Below are 23,413 nucleotides of genomic sequence, written 5' to 3'. Positions count from 1 at the left end.
TGGCTCTTGGGAATTGGGTTCATTAGACTTTAGGGTCATGAGTGAATTTTTTTTTTTAAATATGTGTTTATTTATTTATGTTTAATCAATATAACATTTTAAAATAATAAAACTTTCATTTTTGTCGGTTATGACTGGCAGAATACTAAAATAATATTTGCCAGAAAGTAAAATAATAAAATAGTCAATTTATGTCGGTTATAATCGACAGGATTTGTTTGATATCCGCCACTAAATATCCGCTACAACTTTATGTTGGATATAACTAACAATATTTTTCTAATATATGCCACTAATTAAATGATGTGTCGGATATAATTTATCCGACATGATTTTTCTAATATCCGCCACCATCATCCACCACCTAAAGCTAATATTGTAGTAGTGAAGCCAATCATAATTGTAGAAATTGAGTGCAGGTCCATCGAGCAGGCTGCATTCTACAACTGGAAGAAGAAAAAGCTTAACAGTAGTCCAATCCTTCGTCAAGGCATTCGACCTATACAGAAATTATGGGTATTAAATACAAGATTGAAGTCAATTCAAGGGAAACACAAGCATGAATGGAGGGGACCCTATTTGATCACAAAGATTCATTCACATATAAGGGCAATTATGAAGAATTCAACCACTAATAAACATTAACTCATTTCGTACCTACTGTTGCCGTATGATGCTATCAAGGAATGGTTGATTCTGAAGAAACAAGTGACGTGATCATCAGCCTCATTCACATTTGTCTAGCTATAGACATTAACTAAAGCACTAATTGGGAGGCAACCCAATTTTTTGAAACTCTTTTCTTTTTATTTCTGTTCATTTTATTTTTCTTGCTTTTATTCTTTATCGCGAAAAAAGAAAATCAAGAAAATTGAAAAACACAAAAATAGACATTTTTTTTTAGTTAATCACTATTTTATTTTGGGTTTATTCTAGTGATCTTTGCAGGTTGCATTTGGAGGCAATTCAGCCCTCGATATCCATTGAACGCGCAAATTCAACCGAGCAGCATTCATCATCAACGAAAAGTGCAGAAATTAATCGATGCAGAAACATGCACAGGCAGAGTTCCAGAAATACTCAGTAGGGTTGGTGATGAAGCCCTTTTTGCATTGTTTGGCGTCCCATCTCACTCAAGCACTCCCTCGCATTTTGTTTAAAATATTATTACCTACAAGTTTGGGGGTGGGATCCAAGCAACACAGAAGGGAGCACAGGATCCCTTTGGTGCAACATTTAGCTCAATATTCATCACATTTATTCAGGGCAGCATGCATACAAAATAGAAAAAATACATGAGTATAATGGAAACTGTTAGGTCTATGGATGCAGGACAGAGACCACACTGGATGCAGAGAAACTGATTCAACTCCTAGCACAAATCTGGGATGCATGCACCAAAAAATTGAATCACAAATCCAAGGACTATGTTCAACAGATGTACATCGAAAAATAAGTTTTCGGGGTTGAGACTTGTACCTGTAATTCTGACCGTGAGGATTTTGAGATGTCTGCTACTTGGTTTCCCTTTGGATTTCTGCACCCGTGCCAATTCTATCTTTGCGCCTCTTCTTCTAACCACGAATGGGATCTGCATCAAAGTCAACTCACATGCATGAGGAGTCCAGAGTCTTTTTCAGAATAAATAAAGCACTGAGAACATATAGTGAGCCAAAGAAAGATCGTGTGCCTTATTTTTTTATTTTTTTATTTCACATATAGTGAGCCAAAGAAAGATCGTGTGCCTTATTTATTTATTTATTTTTTTTTTGAGAGTCGGTGAGCTGGGGCTGCGGATATGGCTTCGAAGTTCTGGGTTTCATTTCTCAAATCCGAAGTTCTGGATATGCCTTATTTTTTTATTTTTTTATTGCAGGTTATAGCTTGAATATGAGATACGAATTTGGACAAAATGGCTATGGTGGCACGACTAGAAAGTAGAGATGGGATGAAGGTTAGAGATAAGGAGTTTTCACGGCTCTAGGCTCGAGGTGAAATGCTGGAGAGAGGGAGATCCTCTCAACTGCTAGGGTGTGAAAAATGAGGAAATGAGCAATGGAATGCTGAAAAGCTTAAATAGGGTTTCTCTCAACATGTATGGCTTCATCAGTGTTGTCCGTGCGTGTTCCGTGGCTTCATCAGTGTTGTCCGTGCATATTCTCCCTGCACCAGGTCACCACTTCGAATCCAGTGCCTCTGTTTTCTTTTCTTTCTTTATTTTTCTGTTTTATAATTTCTTATTTGCTTGTTTTCTTTCTTATCGTTTGTTTATTTATTTTTAGTTTTTATTAGTTTTCTTTGGTAGTTTTATTCATTTGAGTTTTTTTATAGTCTTATTTTATTTTTGTCATGTTTATTTTATTGTTCACACCTTGAGGACAATGTGTGATTTAAGTTTATTTTGGGAAATAGAATTTTAGGTTTTTAATTTTTGAGTCAATAAAAAATTTTCATTCTTTTAAAGTTAATATTCATAGATTATTTTAAATGTTAGAACAAATGGACATGGTGAAGATTAATCCCACAATAGAGTCTCTTCCATTTATCATTGCTTAGACATTAATTCATGAGTTATGCATTCAAAATTTTCACGTTCACACCAACATGGTTTGTGGGGAGTGAGATTGAAACACTTACTTGTAGTCTAAGCGTATTTTAATTTTTGTTCTTAGTAAAGTAAAGTTTAGTATGTGTTACAAATAAAGTAATAATTGTTCCACCCAAGGCTTTACTTGGTAATCGAGCCAGTTCTGCTTGATCAACAGTGATTCTCACCTCAAACGGTATAGTTTTGGCATGGGGTAGTGTGGTTAGTTGGTTTCGTAGCATTTTCAGCTCGAGTTAGTGAGTCCTTAGGGGTGTTCTACACCTAGTGCCCTAAAGCCTTATGGTTTGGGAGTCAATAACCTAAAACTCGCTACATGGGTTGGATAGAAAGCTTAAGGGAACTAGCATTGCACGACCGATCTTACTGAAAAAGAAATTTAAAAAAATATATATAAAAAAGAAAAAAGGAAAAAAAAAAAGTATGTGATGTTAATATGTGTGAAGTATTAAATAAAGAAGACGAGTTGTAAGAGTTTTAGTCGAGTCTCCTTAATTATGTTGGTTCACTTTACACCGAAGGAAGTTTGTGAATTCTTTTCTAATTGATTCTAAATGGCTTAGACTCTGTGATGGGATTGGTTGGAACTTTTGAAAAGATGTTCTAAATTTTAAAGTTTTCTATGGATTGCAACTTGAAAGTGAAAAATTGTCTTAGTTAAGTTTTGTTTAAGTTTTTAGTTTGTTAGCTTTTGTTTTTGTTTTCTAGTTTTGTTTTGCTTGAGGACAAGCAAAAAGCTAAGTTTGGGGGGTATTTGATGAGGCGATATTATACCATATATTTTACCCTATTCTTAATTATAGTTTATTGGTTATTTTGGTAGAATTTTGATACTTTATTATGTAATTTCAATGTAGGACATTCGACTTCCTCCAGAGAAAAACGTGATCGAACGGATGAATTTTGGAGTGATTCTAATTGAAGGATGTTCTTGAGTCTTTCAAGATGATTGTGTCAAAATTCTAGATTTTATACCAAGCCGTTTGACCGTGGCGATGAAATAAAGGCCCAGTGCGTAGCTTTCCCAAATTCACGTTTCTAGACGTTTTGAATATTTTAGAGGTCAATATGGCATATTTTGAAGAAGATTCCTTCTGAGGCTTTGTTAGGGACGTCTCAAGCTTTAAAATACCAAATCAAAGTTGATTTGGTTAGTCAAAAATCTGATTTTCTAAGAAGTCCGAATTTTAGTTTAAATAGGAAACCTTTTATTTCCTAGGTATATTATTCTATTATGTTTCCTACTTTTAAGAAGACATTTTCTAAGTAGGATTTTATTTTGTAATAGTATAAAAAGGCTATTTAGCCATTAGAAAAGGGGAGCATGCATCAATTTGGAGAACTTAGCTAGAGTTTGACGATTTGTATTTCAAGGTGTTTTCTATCCTTATTCTATTTTGAATAAAATTCCTTTTGTTTTATGGTTCTTCGTAACTAATTTCCATTTGCTAGGGCGATGGCTTGAGCCTTAGCATGAATATGTAGTCTTTATTTAATTGCTTATGATATTATGCATGCATACTTTGAATTATTAATCACTATATTTAAACTGTCTCTATATCTTAATGCTTAGCTACAATTAGGATGTTTAGATAAGTAATCAAATGCAATTCGGTCGGAATGCCACCAGAGGATTGAGTATTGCTTCTTGTGATTGATAGTTGTAAGTTCACCTAAGGCGAATGCCACATCTTAGAGGTTGCATGGTTTTTCAAAGGGTTTTCACAAAGCGTAATGAGTCATGCATGTTTATATTTAATCTGAATGCCACAGACATATTGCATGTTTGATATACATTCTAACTTGAATGCCACAAGTAGAATATGCATAAGGAAAACTAACCTTCAAAGTTGCATGTGTAATTCACAAGTAATTAATAAAATTACATAAGATTGTTAAGGGGATGGCGGAACCCTAATGTCATTTTATCACTATTTTCTAAGATTGTTCCCCTTGAAATTGGTTTCTTTAATTGATTTAATTTAAAATTCGTTTTTAATATTCTAGGTCATAAAATCAACTTTTTCGAAACCTTGTTTTAAATAGTTAATTAAGAATTAGTTTAAATACAAATTATTCAAACAATCCTTGCAGAAAACGACTTTACTTGAGATGCTATACTACGATTACCTTGTACTCTTACAAGTATTTTTAAGTATTTTTAACTCTACTTTTGCAGATGGTCAAAACCTCTATCAATTAGCATTAGACCGTATTGCACTCCGCCAATCCTCTCTGTCACCATCAAATCATGGCGAATTGCCTTTGGTCAGTCGTGATAAGCTAATTAAGGTTGTGTGAAGTCTGTTCCACTGCTGCTGTGAAGAAGTCCCAGTGCAGATTAACCTCTGAAGTTGATAAGTCGTAGTGTAGTTCAAACTCTCTTTGATAATATTGTTCAGTATTTATGTTTATCATGCACTCTATTAAACTCACGTATATAATCTGCTATATTTGTAATCCTTATCGAAGGTATTCGTATGATAATATACAGACAGAACCACACACTCGCGAGTTACCAACACAGTTCAAGATAATTCCATTTTTTTTCTTCTGCCATGGCATCCTCTGGTTCTTCGACTTCTTCTTTAATCAACGTCTCCAGCTAAATACAAAGTCAACTAGAGTGTACATAATTCAAACATCAATACACAGCAAAACCTAATGGCTATTCTGCAACTTCCTTCTCTTATGCAGTCTCTTTTCTGCAATTTCATCAGCAAGTGCAGTCTCTCTTTTTCTGCAATTTTTCTTCTCTTGCTGATGAGACGCGAGGATGGTTTTGACGTTTAATTATTAGTTTTTTTTTATGAGAAAAAGAGAAAAACATATGATATTTATTTGGATAAATGATAAGTCTCACAATCCTCAAAAGTTCATTTTGATTCTACAAATCCCATCAAATCTACCACTTAAAAGTGTCTTTTAAAATCGCGCTAAAAGTTACCTAATTTGGCTAAACATGGCTTCTATGGGATTTGGGGGAGTAGCTTGATTACGAACTCACTACTCTCGAGATTCAAACCTAAAAGCTTTCACTTATTAATGAAGAAAAAGAACACCAAACCATAATAGAGTGGCATGTGATGGGAATTTTAACCCTTAACCCTAAACCCTAAACCCAAGTCCTTTAGGTTTTATTATTTAATTTGTTAATCACCCACATTGGTTTTCTTAACTTTATTTCTCAAAGTAATGATATGCATACCATGTTTTTGTATCACATTTTCATATCATCTTAAGTGGCATCTGATATGAACAATCACATCATTTGAATTAATCTGATTTTTAAATTTAGTTCATTATTTAATAAACTAATAATTAAGAAAAACTAGTTAATTAAATGATGATTGTGATATACAAGGAGTCTTTCTCCTTCCTTTCCTTGGGTTTTGCAAAATTTTTTAAATGATGTGGCTGTACATATCAAATGACACCTAAGATGGTATAAAAATATGATATAAAAACATGGTATAAGTAACATTACTCTTATTTCTCATTTTACGCCACAATTAACAATGCATTGTCATTCACATCAAATATCGTCATGATGGAGAAGGGGCAACCCCTTATCCTAATCTCTTTTATCCAAGATAATTGACTTGAATAAATCTATGGCAATGAGGAGGCCGCCCTCTCTCTCTCTCTCTCTCTGTCTCTCTCTCTCAGCTTCTAACTTTCAAACGTGGTGCCCTATAAGAGCAGCTCCAATGTAGGAAAAGTCCCCCAGGGCAACTGCCTAGTGAATCCCTTCTAGTGAACATTAACTACCTTTAATGAACAGTAATTGTCTTTTGCATCTCCACCGTTAAACTGAATAGCCATGGCAATATGTAATAAAATATTAGTATTTTTTATTTTATAAAATAATAAAAAGTAATCTTATTTCAAATTTCGAATATGATTTTTAATTGGTCTCGTTGTACCACGTTTCATTAAATAAGAAATTACAACCCAAAGTATTTGAGAAAATATAAAATTATGGTGTAAGGTGGAAGATAATGATAAGATATTTAGAGAAAAATTGAATCTTTTTTTTTAATTAAAATTTTTTTTTTCGGATTTTTTTATTAATTGTTTACATTTTTTAAATTTTTTTACTTTTTTTTATTAATTTTTTATTACTTTTTTACATTTTTTATTAATTTTATAATATGGATGATATGATCCTGATATCAGCCTTGCATCAACTTACCTTAAGGCACTCGAGCTTGCGATTCGAGCCCGCCCTCTCACTCGGGCCCCCCCTCAGCCCAATCTCCCGCATAGGCTAGAGCAAGGAGGGGAGGCAATTGGATTGAATACCTCCCCGGTCCACCGGGCTATCACAATGGTGGAGCTACTCTAAAATGCGTTTATTTCTTGACATGTTTCCTTTTGGCAATGGGACATAAGCCCCAAAGAAAATGAAAGATTATATAAAAATATTATGAGGGCCACGAAACTCCAATGATATCTACAACTAGGATTTATAAGGAAATTCTTGATAATTTTATGTCAAACCAAAGCTACTTTTATGTTGGGTTTAAGCTTGTTGGAATTGTCACTTTTATACAAAGTTGATAAGAAAACTAGAAGAAAATCCTGTGTGTCGTCGAGTATATTCCACTATGTCATTATGAGTCATGAACAATACCATAAAACTTAGAATTATTAGAGAGATGGGTTAAAGATTGACTTCCAACAACGATGATAATGTTCTCAACTTGTTAATTATCATCTACACAGTCTAACAAGTGTGGGGTTTTACACAAAAGGCCTCGATGTTAGTTGAAGTGGAGTTAAGATATTTAAACTCTTATTTTCTCAGAGATACAACGTGTGACCCAATTAGTAGGTCACACGTGAGAGATCCATACATTGTCAAGGAGACTCACCCTACATGTAGGTGGCCAAGGGGACCCACCCATCACGTGGGTTATGGTCCCTCTCCCTAGTTCTTTTAATACCATGTAAAATTATCATAGAGACAGGTCAAATGCCCACTATCAACAACACCATTAATTACCACTTGCACATTTCGATGAGTGTAAAGTTTTATCACAAAATATTTCGATGTTAGTTAGAGTGGAGTTAAGATATTTAAACTTTTTTATTCTCAAATATACGGTGGATGTAGAATATTTTAATAAAAATTTGTTGGTATACATTTTTTATCAACATATTAATTCAATAATTAATCATCAAAAAGATTATGGGAAACCTACAATTATAAAGCAAAACCAGCAAAAACCATACTAAACAAATCCAAATAAATCGAGATATCGAGGCAAAATAAAAGGTGACGAAAGCAAAGGAGGGAGCAGATGTGGATCGTGCTGAAGCGCCGTAGGGAATCGCAAAGGGATCACTTGTCTAAAAGCCAAAGCAGAGACAGAGAGGGAGGGAAAGCAAGACCCGGTCAAGGCATTTACTTTTTCCTTTTTTATTCGGACCAAGCCATGACTGTCTATTTGTCACAGAACAACGATCGAACCGCGTACATCTACATATCGCTTCGCCTAGTTCTTATTTCCTCTACGTGCTTACATCACTCAACCTTCTTCGTACCCTTCGTTTGCAAGTAAATCTCCAAACTGCCATTACACAAGTATATACGTGGAATTTGCATTTCTCCAATGAAAATTGAGGATTATTGCAAATTCTTTTCCTCCATACTTAACATTAACAATCTGGATAACATAACGTACGTGTTGAATCTAGTTTGCAGTTCAAACTGAACAAACTAATTACCTGGGAGAGATAATAGCTCAAGCTTAGCCCACGAACATGCTCCAAACTCGAACTCTAGAGATGTTGCCTTCCCAGCCTTTGGCTTCCACCAAGATATCCTCGTGCTAGTCCTTATCGTGTTTAGGTAAATCCATGATGTAGGCCCTCCACAAAAGACTACCTGGACTGGAAGAAGTAATGGGTATCTGAGCTCCTCCTCATAATGTAAAACATACGGAATTCTTGAAGTCCAAGGTTTGCCTTAACCATTTGTTCAGCAACTCGAAGGAGGTGATAATACGGTACAAAGCGGGAGTGAGATTGCTTGGAGATAGATTGAAGCATACTAATATCTTCTTCAGAAATGGGAAACTTCAGGGCCAAATTTAGGTACCAGGGGTGAATATCTTGGTCAGCTTCCCACCAGACCTTGCAATCATTCGATAGATTTTGGCGATGGCAGAAGAACATCCCACCATTATCCTCGCTATGTATTCTAATCATCGGAGGACCATAGTGCGAATCATAATTGGTTGCTGGGGCAGAAAGACACTCGATGAGGCTATTATTTTGGTTGGAAAGTTTGGGTTCAAAAGAAAGGAAGCTAAAGACTTGCAGAAATCTCAAAAGAGAACAAGAAATTTGAAAGTTCGGAAGTGTGAAGATATTTATAAAAGATATTTCGAAGTCATTTACTGTTAAATCTGGATCGTCTTGTCTCCAGATCTGCGAATTCGACAGTCGGAATCATTTGAAAATGTAAACAACAATTCCTCGTTTGTGCGCATATGCAACTAAAACACCCCATCATTGTTGTCTTTTTGCCACAAGTTTTGAGGTTGCATGCCTGAATTTGGAACGTCTCGTTTATTTTGCAAGGATTACAAGGCAGGTTCGCCAAGTAGAAAAAGAACATCAAACGGTATGTATTATGATTTACTTTGAAAGTCATGGTCTTTGGATAACTATCCATCCTTAAGCGAAATGATGAGTTAATTTCATATTATATATTTTACCCTATTCTTAGTATACTTTGTTTAATATTTTAGAAGAATTTTGATACTTTGAATTGTATTTTTAATATAGGATTTTCAACTTCTTCTGGAGCAAAACATGGTCAAATGGACGAATTTTGGAGTAATTCTGGTTGGAGGACGATCGTGGGTCACTTGGCTTGATCGTGTCAAAATATCAATTTTTTCTACCAAGCGATGATTTTCGGGCAATAAAATAAAGGAGCCATGAGCAGTGCTGGAATAATGACGTTTTGGGCTTGAATGACCTTTTTGGAGCCCAAGATCCAAGATGACCTCGGATGGGTTCGTGGCCTTCTGGAGATGTGTTCAAAACATTTTTATCTTTAAAACAAGCTATCTTGGGTCGGATTTGGGGGAGATTTGAGACTAAAACGTGGTTGCAGTTTCTGTGCAGTTTCTCCTAGTTTAATTAGGACTTTATGTTTTAATATATTTTATTATTAGTTAGCTTCCTAGTGGAAATAAGAGACTTGGTTCCTAGGGTTTGTGCGGCTGGCTTTGAGGGAGATATTTAAGGTTTTAGTCAGCCCTAGTTTGAGATATGCTTTATTTTATGCAACTTTGGAGACAGAGAGTAATTGCTAGGGTTATTGGAGATTTTCTACTTTAAGGTGTTTTCAATCATTTTCTTAATAATATTTTCTATGATTTCAATTATGAATATGTGTAACTAATTCGTTTTGTTAGGGCGAAGCCTTAAGCCTTAGCATGAATATGTAATTTTTATTTAATTGTTTGTGATTGATTGTATGCGTACTTTGAATTATTGATCACCGTGATTAAAACTATCTAATTGTCTTAATGTCTAATCATCATTAGGATCCTTAGAAAAGTAATTTGATGTAGTTTTGGTCGGAAGGTTCCCTTAAATTGACGCTGGTTTCTTGTGATTAATAATTGTAATTTCACTTAAGATGAACACTACGTCTTAAGGGTTGCATGGTTTTTCAAAGGGTTTTCATAAAGCATAATGAGTCTCTCATGTACAGATTTGATCCAAATGTCCGGACGGGTTGCATGTTAGATATACGTTCTATGTTGGAGATTCCAAGTAGAATATATATTACAAAAACCTAACCTTCAAAGTGGCATGTGTAGATCATAAGTAATTGGTAAAAATACATAGGATTGCTAGGTGATGGTGGAACCCTAGTGCTTTCTTAATTTGATTTTTCCAAAACATTTTTCTTTCCCCTTCATCTTTAATATTGCAAATTAATTTATTTTTATTAATTAAATTCGTTTTAATTTAAGTAGGTTATAAAACCAATCATCTCAACTTTCTGCTTTACAATAATTAATTGGAATTTGGTTTGTTTCGAATTATTTAATAATCCCTGTGGAGAACGACCTTGTGAGAACCGTTTATACTACAACAACATTGTCATTCTTGCAAGTAATATAGGAGTTTTTAACCCGTTTGTGTGTGTGATAAATTCTCTATCACGAAACAACCATTTCAGATACATAGTTAGGGGCAATTGTGGGACCATGATTTTCCAGGTTTGGAGTAAGACGCATTGGGATACAAATACCTCAGAAGTACGATCATAGACTCAACATCTTTGGTCGGATTAAGCTGCTCAAACAGACCCGTGATACCACTATTCCTGTGTTCACTGAGATTTACAATTCTTGTTTTGCAAGATACAAAAACTTGATCCGATTGGTGATCAGATAAGTTTCCTATATTCTTAGAGATTCCTACAATATAGGGATTCACATGTGGTCCAAGTAATCACACTCCTAAAATGAAGCAATATTTATCTCTAGATATTCTTTAAGGATTCTCCCATTTAGTACACATTATGTATCCCAAAGGTCATTCCCCCGAATATATAACTACACAACGCTTCATCTCTAATAATGTAATTATCACATACTTTATTCACTTGCCCACTGCTTGAGCCTCATATATTACTAACTTGACTGTCGAATGACCTTTGGTCGGTACCCCACTGGTACCAAGGTTGTGTTACGATCGTTTGTGCTTTTACAGGTAGTCGAGTTTGTGCACATCTCCTCTACACACAGTGGAGCACAAACTTGATTCCAACATGGGCTACTTGCTTAACAACAAAAATGAAACAAACCTAATTAATTTTAAGGCATACCATTACCATTATCATACCATGCCAATTGAATTTTAAGGCATATAAAAAATTTGGTATGATAATAGTACTAAATTTTTAATATCAAACATTTGGTATGAAAGTTCTGTCACGGTAATCCTACAGAATTCACCACTATAAATAACACCTCAAAAGCATGAAAAGAGTACAATTACAAGAACATGTTAAGAATCTATAATTTGTACACTTTGAAAATATGAAGCGTGTTGTAAACATATCTTTCTTTTTTAAAAAAAAAAAATGTGGGACAACTGGTGGCAAGTCATGGTTATCCACCCATTCCGAGGGTTGGAAGACTCATAGAGGTATTTCAGCCTCCCCTGGCCACAAGTCTGGCTTCCAGACGTTGTAAACCTATCTTTTCGTTATAGTTGATTTGTCATATGATTAAGTTTTCCTTCCTTCTTTTCCAACACGAATAATTTACGTTATGTTTCCTCTTTATCTATATTTGGTGCAAATTACGTATTTACTAATTACTATATACATACATATACATATATATTCATGTAATCATGTATTTTTAATGTTGCTTCACCTTGTTTTTTCTTCTACAACATATATATTAATATAGAAACTTTTACAGTGGATCGTTAATCTATCCATAATAATTCACACTACAAAGAATCATAACGTAATATCAAACCCTCTATATATATTTATATAAGATTGTTGTCGCATGCGTATGAGGCAAAACCTCATATCTCTTTCAACCAAATGCAGCTACACCAACTGATCATATTTGAAACATTATTGTTTTGCATTGGGCTTGCAATTAAGAGGGAAGATGAAGGCTAAACTTGGAACAAAATCCCCGGTCAGCGTCCACAAAAAGGAACGAGAAACGGTCTCGTCGGTGGACAATCCATGACCCCATTTATTTCGCAGCGTATGTAACTGCCAAAAACCACCCGACTCCCCTTATCTTTCGACACTACTCCTCTCTCTCTCTCCTCCTTCGCTTTTTCTCTCTCTCCACCTGCTTCCCATTTCTCTCCTCTTCTAACTCTTCAATCTCAGAAAAAGCAAACAAATTCGAAAATCCAGAAAATGGGCGCAACAGATAATCAGGGTTCGTTTCTGAACCGAATCAGCATCCGACGAAACCAGGTGGTTTCCATGGACGGAAACCACGAACAGGAGCTCGAAGACCTCGAACACTTCCAGAAGCACGTGGCGGATCGCTTCTCCGACCTCCTATCTCCGCCGGAGGACTGCCCGTCCGACCCAATTTTATCCATTGCTTGGGTCCGGAAGCTCCTTGACGTCTTCCTCTGCTGCGAGGCCGAGTTCAAGGCCGTTCTGCTGATGGGTCGGGACCCATCACAGATTTCCAAGGCACCACTCGACCGGCTTGTCCCTGAGTTCTTGGACCGCGTTGTCAAAGCTCTGGACATTTGCAACGCGGTCTCCCACGGGATCGAGTCGGTCAGGCATTTTCAGAAGCTGGCCGAGATTGCAGTCTCTGCTTTGGAACAGAGGCCGCTTGGGGATGGCCAGGTTCGGAGGGCTAAGAGGGCGTTGCATTCGCTGGTGACAGGGATGGCGGTGGAGGACAAGGAAGGAGGTGGAAACAAAGCCACCGAGAGAACCTGGTCTTTCGGCCGCAGACAGGGCGTTTCCGCCCCGAGTAAAGACCGAGCTGTCGGGCATTTTCGGGCCTTGTCGTGGGGTATGTCTAAAGGCTGGTCTGCGGCAAAGCAAATTCAAGCGATGTCGAGCAATTTGGTGGCGCCGAAAGGCAATGAGGCCTCCGGATTGTCTCAGCCAGTTTATATAATGAGCACGATTATGGTGTTTGTGATGTGGATGTTGGTGGCGGCAATTCCGTGTCAAGAGAGGACCGGGTTGATGACTCACCTTCCGGTTCCAAGGAATTTGTCTTGGCCGCAGTCCATGATCGGGATTCAGGAGAAGATCGCCGAGGAGTGGAAGAAGAAAGAGAAGAAGGGGTCCGCTGGTTTGCTTGAGGAGATGCAGAGGATGGAGAAATTGGGGCAGTCTTTGATTGAATTTTCGGACTCGTTTCAGTTCCCCGCAGAGGCAGAGAAGCTGGAGGAGGTGGCCGCGCAGGTGGCAGAGCTGGTGGAGAGCTGTAGGAGGATGGAGGAGGGTTTGGTGCCTTTGCAGATGCAAATCAGAGAGTTGTTTCATAGGGTGGTGAGGAGCAGGACTGAGGTGCTTGAGGTGTTGGACCAAGGCGGTAAACCCTCAGCGCCCATCATGTAATAATACCTGGGCACTCACCAGTCACAAATTCTCTTTCACTGGCGTCATATTGCTCAAGGCGCCATGAAGAATTGGAAGATGGTTTTTTTTTTTTTCGATCTTGGAAAGTGGATTAGTATAGTTACTAGAAGCGTTCCCTTTCGTAGGAGTATATAGCTAATAGCCTAATGGCTTCAGTCTATAAGGTTGTGCTGAAGTATATACATTGCTTATCTACTCTGTTTTCTTTTTCCCCCTTCATTTTTGGTGTTAATTTTTGTTTATTTGAGTACAGAACCTCTAATTGAAAAGAGAAAATGTACATACCCAATTCAGTTGGTGTTTTCTCTTTGCTGTTTGGTTAAACTTGAAATGATCAGACCCAGTAGTTCTTCAGTTCTCCTGTTTTCTTTTTCTGTGTCAATATTTGTTCTTGCAAAATTTTCATAAATCTAGCATTAGATTTATGATGAGAATGTTGTTAGTATCTGTTGGAAAGTTGAGGACATTTCTCCATACGTGTATTGTGTTCCGACAGTTGTTTGACGAACAAGATGTGTTCCTATGGCAATTCAAAATTCCTCAATAATGAAAAAGATATACTCTGGTCGCAGTTCTGTGACGGGAAAGATGGAAATAGATTTCTCCAGATACTTTCTTTTAAAGCCCAAACAACAAGTGATCCGAAAATTTGATCTAACGATTAAAAATAAAGAAATTAATAAAAACTTTGAAAAGATATGTTCTGCAGCTTCTGCTTGGCTTTCTAGCTTCAATTTACTCTAATGGACACATCACATCCAAAGTTTTTATTTTATTATTATTGAAATCACATCCATAGTTTACAAGTGTTAAACGATAAGATGCCTTTAACTACCAACCGAAAGTTTAAAGTTATAACCGCAATTGGGGCAAAGGCAACATCAATGATTAGTGTGATTGGCATTCATGTGTGCCACTTGTTTTGCAATAGTTCCTAATTCTAAAACCATTTTCCTTTTTCTTTTTTTTTTTCCCACTAACTAAAGTTAGAATAAATTAAGATATTATTTTGTGTAGATTATGATAAATTTTGTTTAAAATATGTTCAATGCGTATAGGATCGTATTTGGCTTCATTCCTACTTTGAGGATGTGTTATAATTTTATCTTGTAGTAATTGAAATGTTTAGATTCCTTATCATTATTTAAAAATTATGCCTATAAAAAGTTTATTTTAATTTGGAGACGACTAGCAATTCATAAATACAAAATAAATCGATGATTATGATTATAAGTAATATCTTCATGACTAATTATTAACATGTTTAACTCAAATGAATGGCTACGTGCTCCAAATTGATTAAGTTTTTTTCTAGAAATGATCTTCAAATGATGAAAGTAGAATATTATTCGAATTAAGACGTTTATACGATGAAAAAATAATGCATGATCGTGTGTGCTTTATACCATTGAGATTTGAGGTTGGCAAAAAGCATATGCCTCATTTGGAAATGTTTTTAGAATTACTGAAAACACTTTTGATAAAATTGATTTTGGATTTCAAAGCCACTTAAACTATTTTTTGGAAGAAGCAGAGCACCATGTACGTGCTTCTGGTGTTTCTTGCAGGAAGCACTTCAAGTGTTTTTTTTATGATCCACTTGATTTTTTTTACTGAGTATTGGTTTCTAAAACATTTTCACCAAAAACACTTCAAAACGAGCTAATAATATCACATGGAAGACTGCTGAAATGCATACCTACAATTTATCCTAAAGGGGAACCAAGATACCACTTAAGACCATGTGCAATGGTGCAGAATAAAGCTTAACAATTTAAGTCAAAATTTATTAAGCCATATCTTGGGCGCATAGTTGGGGTCCGCCCACTATCTTGGCTTAAATTTTGGAGGAAATTTGGTACAAAATTATTTTTTTTCTTCCCAAGATTTATTCTAGCCCAATGATTAGAAATGGCTTGACGGGTTTTAAAGCTTAAATTTAAGCTAAACCCTCACCTTTGCAAATGGTCTAAGAAGCCAAATGGGGTATTAAACACGAATATGACTTTGTTTTTGGCTAACAAAAGGACAATTGTGTGACTTTTGAAGCTTCTTGAGGGTGGTTGTCGATTACACTTTCACATTTCCCATGTGATCCACCAATTATGCTCCTTTTTTTTTATCATTCGTCAATGGAAGTTTTCAAGTCTTCACTGTAACAAAGGGAATAAAGCTAGTAGGATGGGAGATTTTTTTCAAGTGTGGGGTATTCAAGTGGTGCTGCATCAATGTGATTATATCTTTTATCACGTGAATTCATATATATTATTTGAAATCATATCAATGTAGGAATTATTTGCAAGTGATTAAGTTCAACTCCTATGAGAAGTAAGGCCTGTAACTTTGTAATTCTACTTATGCTCATGTATTTTCTGTTGATATTGTGCTTATATCTAGACCGATTATGTTGAAGGCTTAAGGTCAAACCAAATTTGTTATATATAGCGTTACTTTGCCCATCTCTTACAAAAAAATAGAAAACACATATCAATAAATTCTTGACTTAGTAGTATTAATACATGGAGTAGTAAACAACAACATTTTACGAAATTTACCGGTTTCTAAATCCCTATGAATGCTTCAAATCGTACCCAAAACGTTTGATGAGTTCCCCGAAAAAAGCTGATAAACATCTACTTTGCCCTTTAAAAGAGGGCTTAAGTCTGATAGATATTTACAAAATATCTCATTGTTTGTCTAAACTTGCAAGTGTGCAACTTTGCATCTGCGCTTTTATTTTGTGCCGATGTCACTCCATTTTTTTAAGTTAATCAAGTAATCGTAAACTTGGCTAACGTGAAATTAATGTTTTGCTCGCAACTTGGTTTTTTTTCTGTCTGACTAACAAAAAGATTTAACTTAAAGGCATGGCCGGCCATAAATAAAAATATGGCCTGCTACGAGGCCTATCCATTTTTATTTATGCAAAAGTTACATGACTTCGGCCTACAAACTTCGAAGCTCAAACTTGTGCTCGAATGATCATTTCATTTCTCTCTACCTTGCCCAGGGGCTCATACACGGTTCTCTTTGGGTGTTTGCCACTCAGACGACCAGAGCATAGAATATCTCGTTTCCTTAAATGAATACACACACATCATAAGATATAGTGAGGTCACTACTACAATTGTGCAAATTACCTCAAGGCACAACTGAAGGCCACCTACCAAGAATTATAGTCATTGTGGATGCAAATTTCAGCCGTCTTCTCCTTTGACGAAAACACACTTGCAAAATAATAACATCTAAGATTAAGGCCAAAAGTCTCACGCACCCACGATGAAATTGCAGGGGAGGCTTTGGCCGAAGAATCTCTGATGCCAAAGTGAGAATTTGAAAGAGAAAGTGTTTAGGAATTTATGGTAGAGAATGACTTAGCTTTAATAGGAAAACATGACTATTTATAGGGGAGTGACCGGCCCTATTTAAAGAATAGGGGCTGGCCACATATGGTCAAATTGTGAGTATAATTGCAAGATATTGTGTGAAATTATATCTTGCAATTAACTTGGCAGTTAATCTTAAATTGAATAGGAAAATTGGGAGTTACCTTTTGAGTGAGGATTTGATGAGGAGTGATGAAAGGGATTTGAATAAATACCATTTTTTTTCACCTTTGACTCTTCCTTGATTGAGTTGTTATTGTTCGTTGCATGCTTGTGGGAATCCTGGTGTGCCTCGAGGGTAATTTGGTCATTTTCACCCAAAAGTACACGTGTCACCTCCATAATTTTCTTGATTATTTTTTGCATAACAAATACCCCCACACCTATTGGGCTACCCACAGGAAAGGGCAATAGGTGTAGAGATCTTCCCTTTCTTTAGGAAACATAAGATTGTTTCCTATTTTGATGTAGATTCCCACATTAATTAGAAATTAGATCATTCTAGGAAAAAGAAATAAATCACTTCCAAAGTTTATTTAAGTCTACCTTAAGTAGATGATTAAATCAACTTCAAAGAGCAATTTATTCTACCCTACAAGAGAGAAAAAGCTAGAGGATATTTGTTCCCTTCACCTAGCAATCTTCTATACTTGTCCGTGCAAAGGATCGTCTTTTGTTGCTTTCTTCGTCTTCACACTGCACCAAGGTAAGAAAAAATTAATTTTTTCTTGTCTTCGTAATTTTTGGAAGCTTCAGGGCTTGAAATTTGGCTCGACGAGGGTTGAGTATGTGTGAAAAGATGGCTTGGAAAGGCCACGACACTATTGTCGTGACGGCTCGGCTTGGGTCGAAGGCTGGCGTTGTAAGCCTAGGGCTTGTGTCACGCCTCGGCCCCGAAATATTTATTTTCAATAATCACATTCCATAAGTCAATAATTAAAACAAGCTAGCCATATTTTCTTAAATATCAAAACATATCTTTAAATTAAAATTGAATTTCACTATCATTACTCATCATTCTCCAAATAATTTCCTTCCTCCCAAGTGCAAAATCATAAACATTATTCATTTACCAAAACCTACAATTTCACTTCCAATTTAGAACCATTTTCTTCTCTTAGGTCAAAATTCCATCTAAATATTAATTCTCGATCATTTAATCTCACTTATTTTATGGCTGCATCGAACGTCTCGTTAGACTGTCTACGTACACTAAACAGGGATCAAGCCATTCATAATTCACAATTCCAAAATTCAAACCAAACCCGAATATATTCATTTAATCCAACATATACCACAATCGTATTAACATTCAACCCACAACAGTGAGATCTCAAAAACATAATTAGAATAACGAAATTTGCATAAAAACATAATCTCGGCTCCCTAGCCATGCGCCGCCGCGGGTGGTGGTTGGCTGCCCCGACTCACCAGAAAATTCCATAAGCTAATTAAGGTATCAAAGAGTAAAGCGAAATTTATAGCTACGGCCAAGTCCAATTTGGCCTGGAAAGGCTCCAATTTGCCTCGAACCCACTAGAAAACCCCATACATGAGTGGCCTCAAAACCTTACCTCCGGTGCTCCGCCGCCCCTACCATTGTTTAGGCTTTGTTCTAGACCTCAAGTGAAGTCTAATGGTGGTGGAGATGGATGTAGTTTGCTTCAGATTTAGTCGATTCGAACCCACACCCGCCACACCCCACCGTGCGGTTACTCCCAATTTAAAGTCCAAATCCCTATATTTTTGGGATGTAATAGGAAGAGCAAAGGTCGTGGAGGGGTTCCTAAGTGGTTGTTTGATGTAATTCACCAGAAAAATAGGTGAAAACCAGTCAAAAATAGGTATGGACGCCGATCAGGTCGGGTTACCAAGACCCGAGTCCCGATCCTCCGTTTTTCTTTTCTCTCCTTTCTCCTCCCGGTTCTCTCTCCCCATTAGTCCCCCTCATCCAATTCCTTCCTCATTTTCCTCATTTCTATTCTTTTCTTTTAATCACAACCATCCATCATTTATTTTTCTTTTCAATCACAGCCACACATGTGGCATAACTCATGGCTCCAGATTTCTGGAGCCTTCTAAATATAAATAAAATTACCAAAACATCCCTAACTTAAACGTTAATAACTTTTTCGTCATAACTCCGTTTCACAAACAGTTTGTACCTACGTGTTTGTGAGGTCAAGCTCTATTCAAAATTATAAATTGTGACCTTGAACAGTTTACTCATTTTCAATAATTAATTTCCAAACTTCAAACTTCTTAACTAGTTTAATTTAAAAACTAAACTCAAATGAATTAATATAAATTCTCAATTCATTTCACATATTCATACTTGTGAATATCCATTTCATATATTTAAATTTTCCAGGGTATTACAGCTTAGGCTAAGGCGTTAGGGTGTTTAGGTCTGGGCAGTTGTTCCTAGGCTTGTGTTGGAAAAAGGAAGGGAGGCTTGGGCCTCCTTCTTGGGCTACTTGGGGATGGTTGGGCTTCAACCCAAGCAAGAAGTGAAAGAGTGAGAGAGGGATGTGCAGGGGCACTAACCCCCCTCCAATTGAATTAGGCCATGGAGCCTGCCAGCCGAAAGAGGATTGAACCAGGCCGTGAGGCCTGGATCAGTTGCTGGGCTTCTGTGGCCTAAGGTCATGGCTTGGTCCTTCGGCTGTGGGGTCTAATGTGCTAACCTCTTTTTCTTTCTTTCTTTCTTTTTTAACGATTTTTTCTAGCATCTTTGTAGAATTTCTTTGAGCATGTCTTCTTCAAGCCACAAGAGTGATGATGGTGTGCCGCCATTGTATCATCAAGGTGGTTCTTTAAGTAAAATGGGCTACTTCAAGGCTACTCATTTCAAAATTAATTCTAATGACTCGTTCATAGACTTCCTCGAAGCTTATAGGCATAAGTAATTATGTCGAGGGTGCGTGTGGAGTGTGCCAAGGAAAGTAGCAGCCGTGAGCCATGTAGTGGGGCTCAAAGAGCCACTAAGTTTCATCCCTACTACTTCGTGTTGGGGTTTACTTTTCCCATGTCACGTTTTTTTCCAAAAAGTGCTTTGCTCCATGAAGTGTGCCCTCACTCAATGTTCTCCAAATGCAGTCTGTGTGATGGTGGGGTTCTTCAATCTAAGCCAATTCTTTGACTTGGATCTGACCGTCAACAAATTTTGGTAGTTCTTTAACATAGGCCACATTGATGGAGTTGGGCAGCTACAATCTAGCTATAGGCTCTTCGATCATTTGTGTAAGGAAAATCATGACTAGGCCACGGAGACTTTGGAGATAAGTGGAGAGTGGGAGTCGGACTCTTCCTTTGAGTTGTGCATTTCAATGATTTTCATCACCCAATAAGTAGATTGCTTAGTCTCTAGGCTGCTTTATGCCTTTTTTGAGCTGTTCTTTGATTTGTTGATTGTCCTCCTCTATTTATATATACTCGAAATTCGGCTTAAATTCCAAAACTTCTTTAGATATGAAGAAGCTACATGTTGCTTGAGGTATCCCAGCTGAGTATCGTGAATGGCGTTGGTTGCTTAGTTCTCTTCACTAGGAGAAAAGTGGGCTGCCCCCGAGATAGGAGATAAAGAGAATCAAGGGGGAGGCATTAGCTCGTTTGATCGCTGTCGTGGAGCCTGCTATGAATTAAGATGGAAAGAAGAGATCTTCCCCGCCTGCTTAAGAGATGCCAGCTGAGAAAAAACCGAAAACTTCCTCCGCTGCTTGTGAAGGTTCGCCTGTTGCCGATAGGCTTGTGATTGACTTAGCTTCTTCCAAGGGGAAGAAAAATGGGGCTGCTAGATCCGAGCCAGTGACGCCTGCCATGCCAAAGGTGGCTAGTACGATTGCTGATAAGATTGCTAAACGTAGAGGTTCCATCGTGCCTCTAGTACCAAAATTTATGCCAAGACATCCTTTGTGAGCTAAGTCTAGTTCACCTTTAGAGAGGCTTGCTACTAAGAATATTGATAAGGTGGACTCTGCTTCTAAAGTTGCACCAAGGCCCTCTCCCCTTGCTGCTGAGACTAATTCGCTTGCTGAGAAAAAGAGGACTACTCGCTTGGGCAGTTATGAGAAATCCACTAAGCCTGTTTTTGGGGAGGCTACTGAGATTTGTGCGCTTTTAAAACCAGATCTGCTTAAAGACATGGATGCGTGTGCCAAGCTTATCGATGGTGTTAGATGGGTTGTTTGCCTAAGTTCCTTTGTAAAGCATAGAACTGAATATAGAAGGACTAATATGCTTGCTATGATACAGAAAACATCGATTCTGGCAGCGGAGTCTATGCTCATTGATCAAGAGGATACCAAGGCTGCCAAGGAAGTGGTAAAAACTATAGCAGCTAAAGCTTATTCCTCTGCCAAGAAAATTAAGAGGTTAGAGTTTGATCTCGTTGCTTTGAAAGGGTTTAATATTTTTCCCCCACTTCTTTGCAGCTTAAGACCACTCGCTAAGAAATCTTTGACTTGAAGACTAGGCTTGAATCGATCCAAGTTAAGTATGAAAGTGCAGAGCATGATGATGGATGTTACAAGCTTGGGCTTGAGGCTTGTTTGTTCAGAGTCAGGCCAATTTCTACAAGCTAAGTTATGCATATCATCTCTTTGGTAGGTCGTCTGACTTTGAGTTTGTTGTGAAAAACTTCAAGACCTTCTGATTTCTTCGGAAGACTTGCTTACCTTTACTTTTGAGGCTTCAATTGGTGAAGTAGTAGGAGAAGTTGGTGCCTAGGCTAAGGCAGTCAGAGGTGAAGCGCTCGATGATGCCACTGTTAAGGATGTCGTGGGTGCTGAAGATGTAGCGGCCGAGTAGTCGTGGAATGTCTAAGCGGCTGAAGGGTAGTCTTCTAGGTAGCCTTTAGGATTTTCTTTGTTTCCCTTGTTTCTTTTGCTTTATTTGAACTCCTTCAGCCTTTGCTATTTGTTTATCAATTTTTCCAGAAAATTTCATAAACTTGCTTCCTTCACTTTTCTTTGTCTTCGCTTCTTTTGTTTACACCCTACCTTTAACCTTTAGACCAGTGGCAGACGTGCTACTTTTCTATAAGCAAACAGGCCAGCGTAGCCTATGCAGCAGTAGTTGTTGCTGTAAAACTTTTACAAAGTTGTTAGCCATAGGGTCGACAGTTGGACGCCTTACTTACAAAAGTAGATGAGTTCGCGTGACCACTTGGCTGTTAACCTTGGCCTTCTTTAATCCTTTGAGTTGTATGGAATTTCGTAAGCAATCGTCCAAAAGAACTCATTGTTCTTTATGTAACCAATTACGTGGGTTGTGTTGCAAGTATTACAACACTTTAGGAATTAGAGTAAATCTAAATGATCATTCAGCGCTTGGCAGATATGAAGCTTATTGACTACGTAGCATGTCGACAGTAGATAGAGTTTCGTAGGCAGTCTTCTGGAAACAATAAGCTACCTTGGTGCACTCGGTAGCAGGTTTAGGGTTCCAAGGTAACAGTCCATAGGGTGTACTGTATAATGTGCCTCCTCCGTCTTTGAGGCATGGTTCCTCATGGATTAGGCCAAGAGATCCAAAATCCTTCAGTAAGAATCTTGAGGCAAGCCATCGTACACCTAGTTATACCAGGGCAGCCTGACTCATCCACGTCTGGATATTCGAACTGTATAGCTTATCCTCCCGCATCAGAGAGCAAACCCATGTAGGTGTCAGGGAATTGGTTTACCTTCTCGCACTAAAAAGCATGGTTAGTCCCCAAGGGATGCAATTTCTGCGATAAGTCTCTAAGAAACACACGGTCTTCTTTTGAAGTGTAAGAGTGATTAGTTGTTGTAAGCATGGAGCCAAGCCAAGTTGCAAATTACTTCTGAATTCCTCATTGAAAAATGATTGAAACAAACAAAACTTAGTTGTAAGGTAGAAACTACTTAACAACTGGATAGTCATCGACTTGCAAGGTGGTGCCTGTCAAGCTGCTTGAGTCTTTGGCCTTTCATGTAATGGGAGGTCACGTATGGTACTTCCTCATATTGTAAGTGTTTCACTGCTTTTTGATCTCTTTGTCGATCATGGTGGCAAAGGTGTAATTACCATTGCCGCCAACTCTGTTGATCTTGTATGAACCTTCCCATATGGGATCCATTTTTTGGAGCTTTCTTTGCAGAAAGTAATGAAGGCTTTTGTTAGGCCTAGATCTCCGGGCTGGAACTGCCTAATCTTGGCCCTTTTGTTGTAACTGGAGATAAGTTGTTGCTGGTAGGCTGCGATGTGGGTAATGACCTTCTAGCATTTCTTCTCTGCCAATTCTAAGTTTGAGTTCATCTCCTTTCTGTT

The 23,413-nt window shown here is 37.4% G+C and overlaps 1 protein-coding gene and 1 long non-coding RNA gene across 2 annotated transcripts; one reads left to right on the top strand and one right to left on the bottom strand.

Moving 5' to 3' along the window:
• Positions 1-150: 150 nt before the first annotated feature.
• On the bottom strand, positions 151-1,607 carry LOC148691223 (uncharacterized). The gene is made up of 2 exons (XR_015955664.1): positions 1,480-1,607; positions 151-499 (listed from the first exon to the last, which is right to left on the bottom strand). It is a non-coding gene; the product is annotated as an uncharacterized LOC148691223 (long non-coding RNA).
• Positions 1,608-12,251: 10,644 nt separating this feature from the next.
• On the top strand, positions 12,252-14,090 carry LOC137714005 (protein ROH1A). Its single transcript, XM_068453363.2, has one exon. It carries the CDS (start codon positions 12,537-12,539, stop codon positions 13,713-13,715), a length of 1,179 nt encoding a protein of 392 aa, XP_068309464.2. The 5' UTR covers positions 12,252-12,536; the 3' UTR covers positions 13,716-14,090.
• Positions 14,091-23,413: the final 9,323 nt, after the last annotated feature.

Source organism: Pyrus communis, chromosome 14 (assembly GCF_041283825.1).
Source record: "Pyrus communis isolate YQ-2024b chromosome 14, ASM4128382v1, whole genome shotgun sequence".
Classification (NCBI taxonomy): domain Eukaryota; kingdom Viridiplantae; phylum Streptophyta; class Magnoliopsida; order Rosales; family Rosaceae; genus Pyrus; species Pyrus communis.
This window is presented reverse-complemented; position numbering and strand designations above follow the sequence as displayed.

Bases quoted from the DNA above. Each gene is read 5' to 3' on its own strand.
- LOC137714005 (XM_068453363.2), top strand. From the start codon at position 12,537: ATGGGCGCAACAGATAATCAGGGTTCGTTTCTGAACCGAATCAGCATC.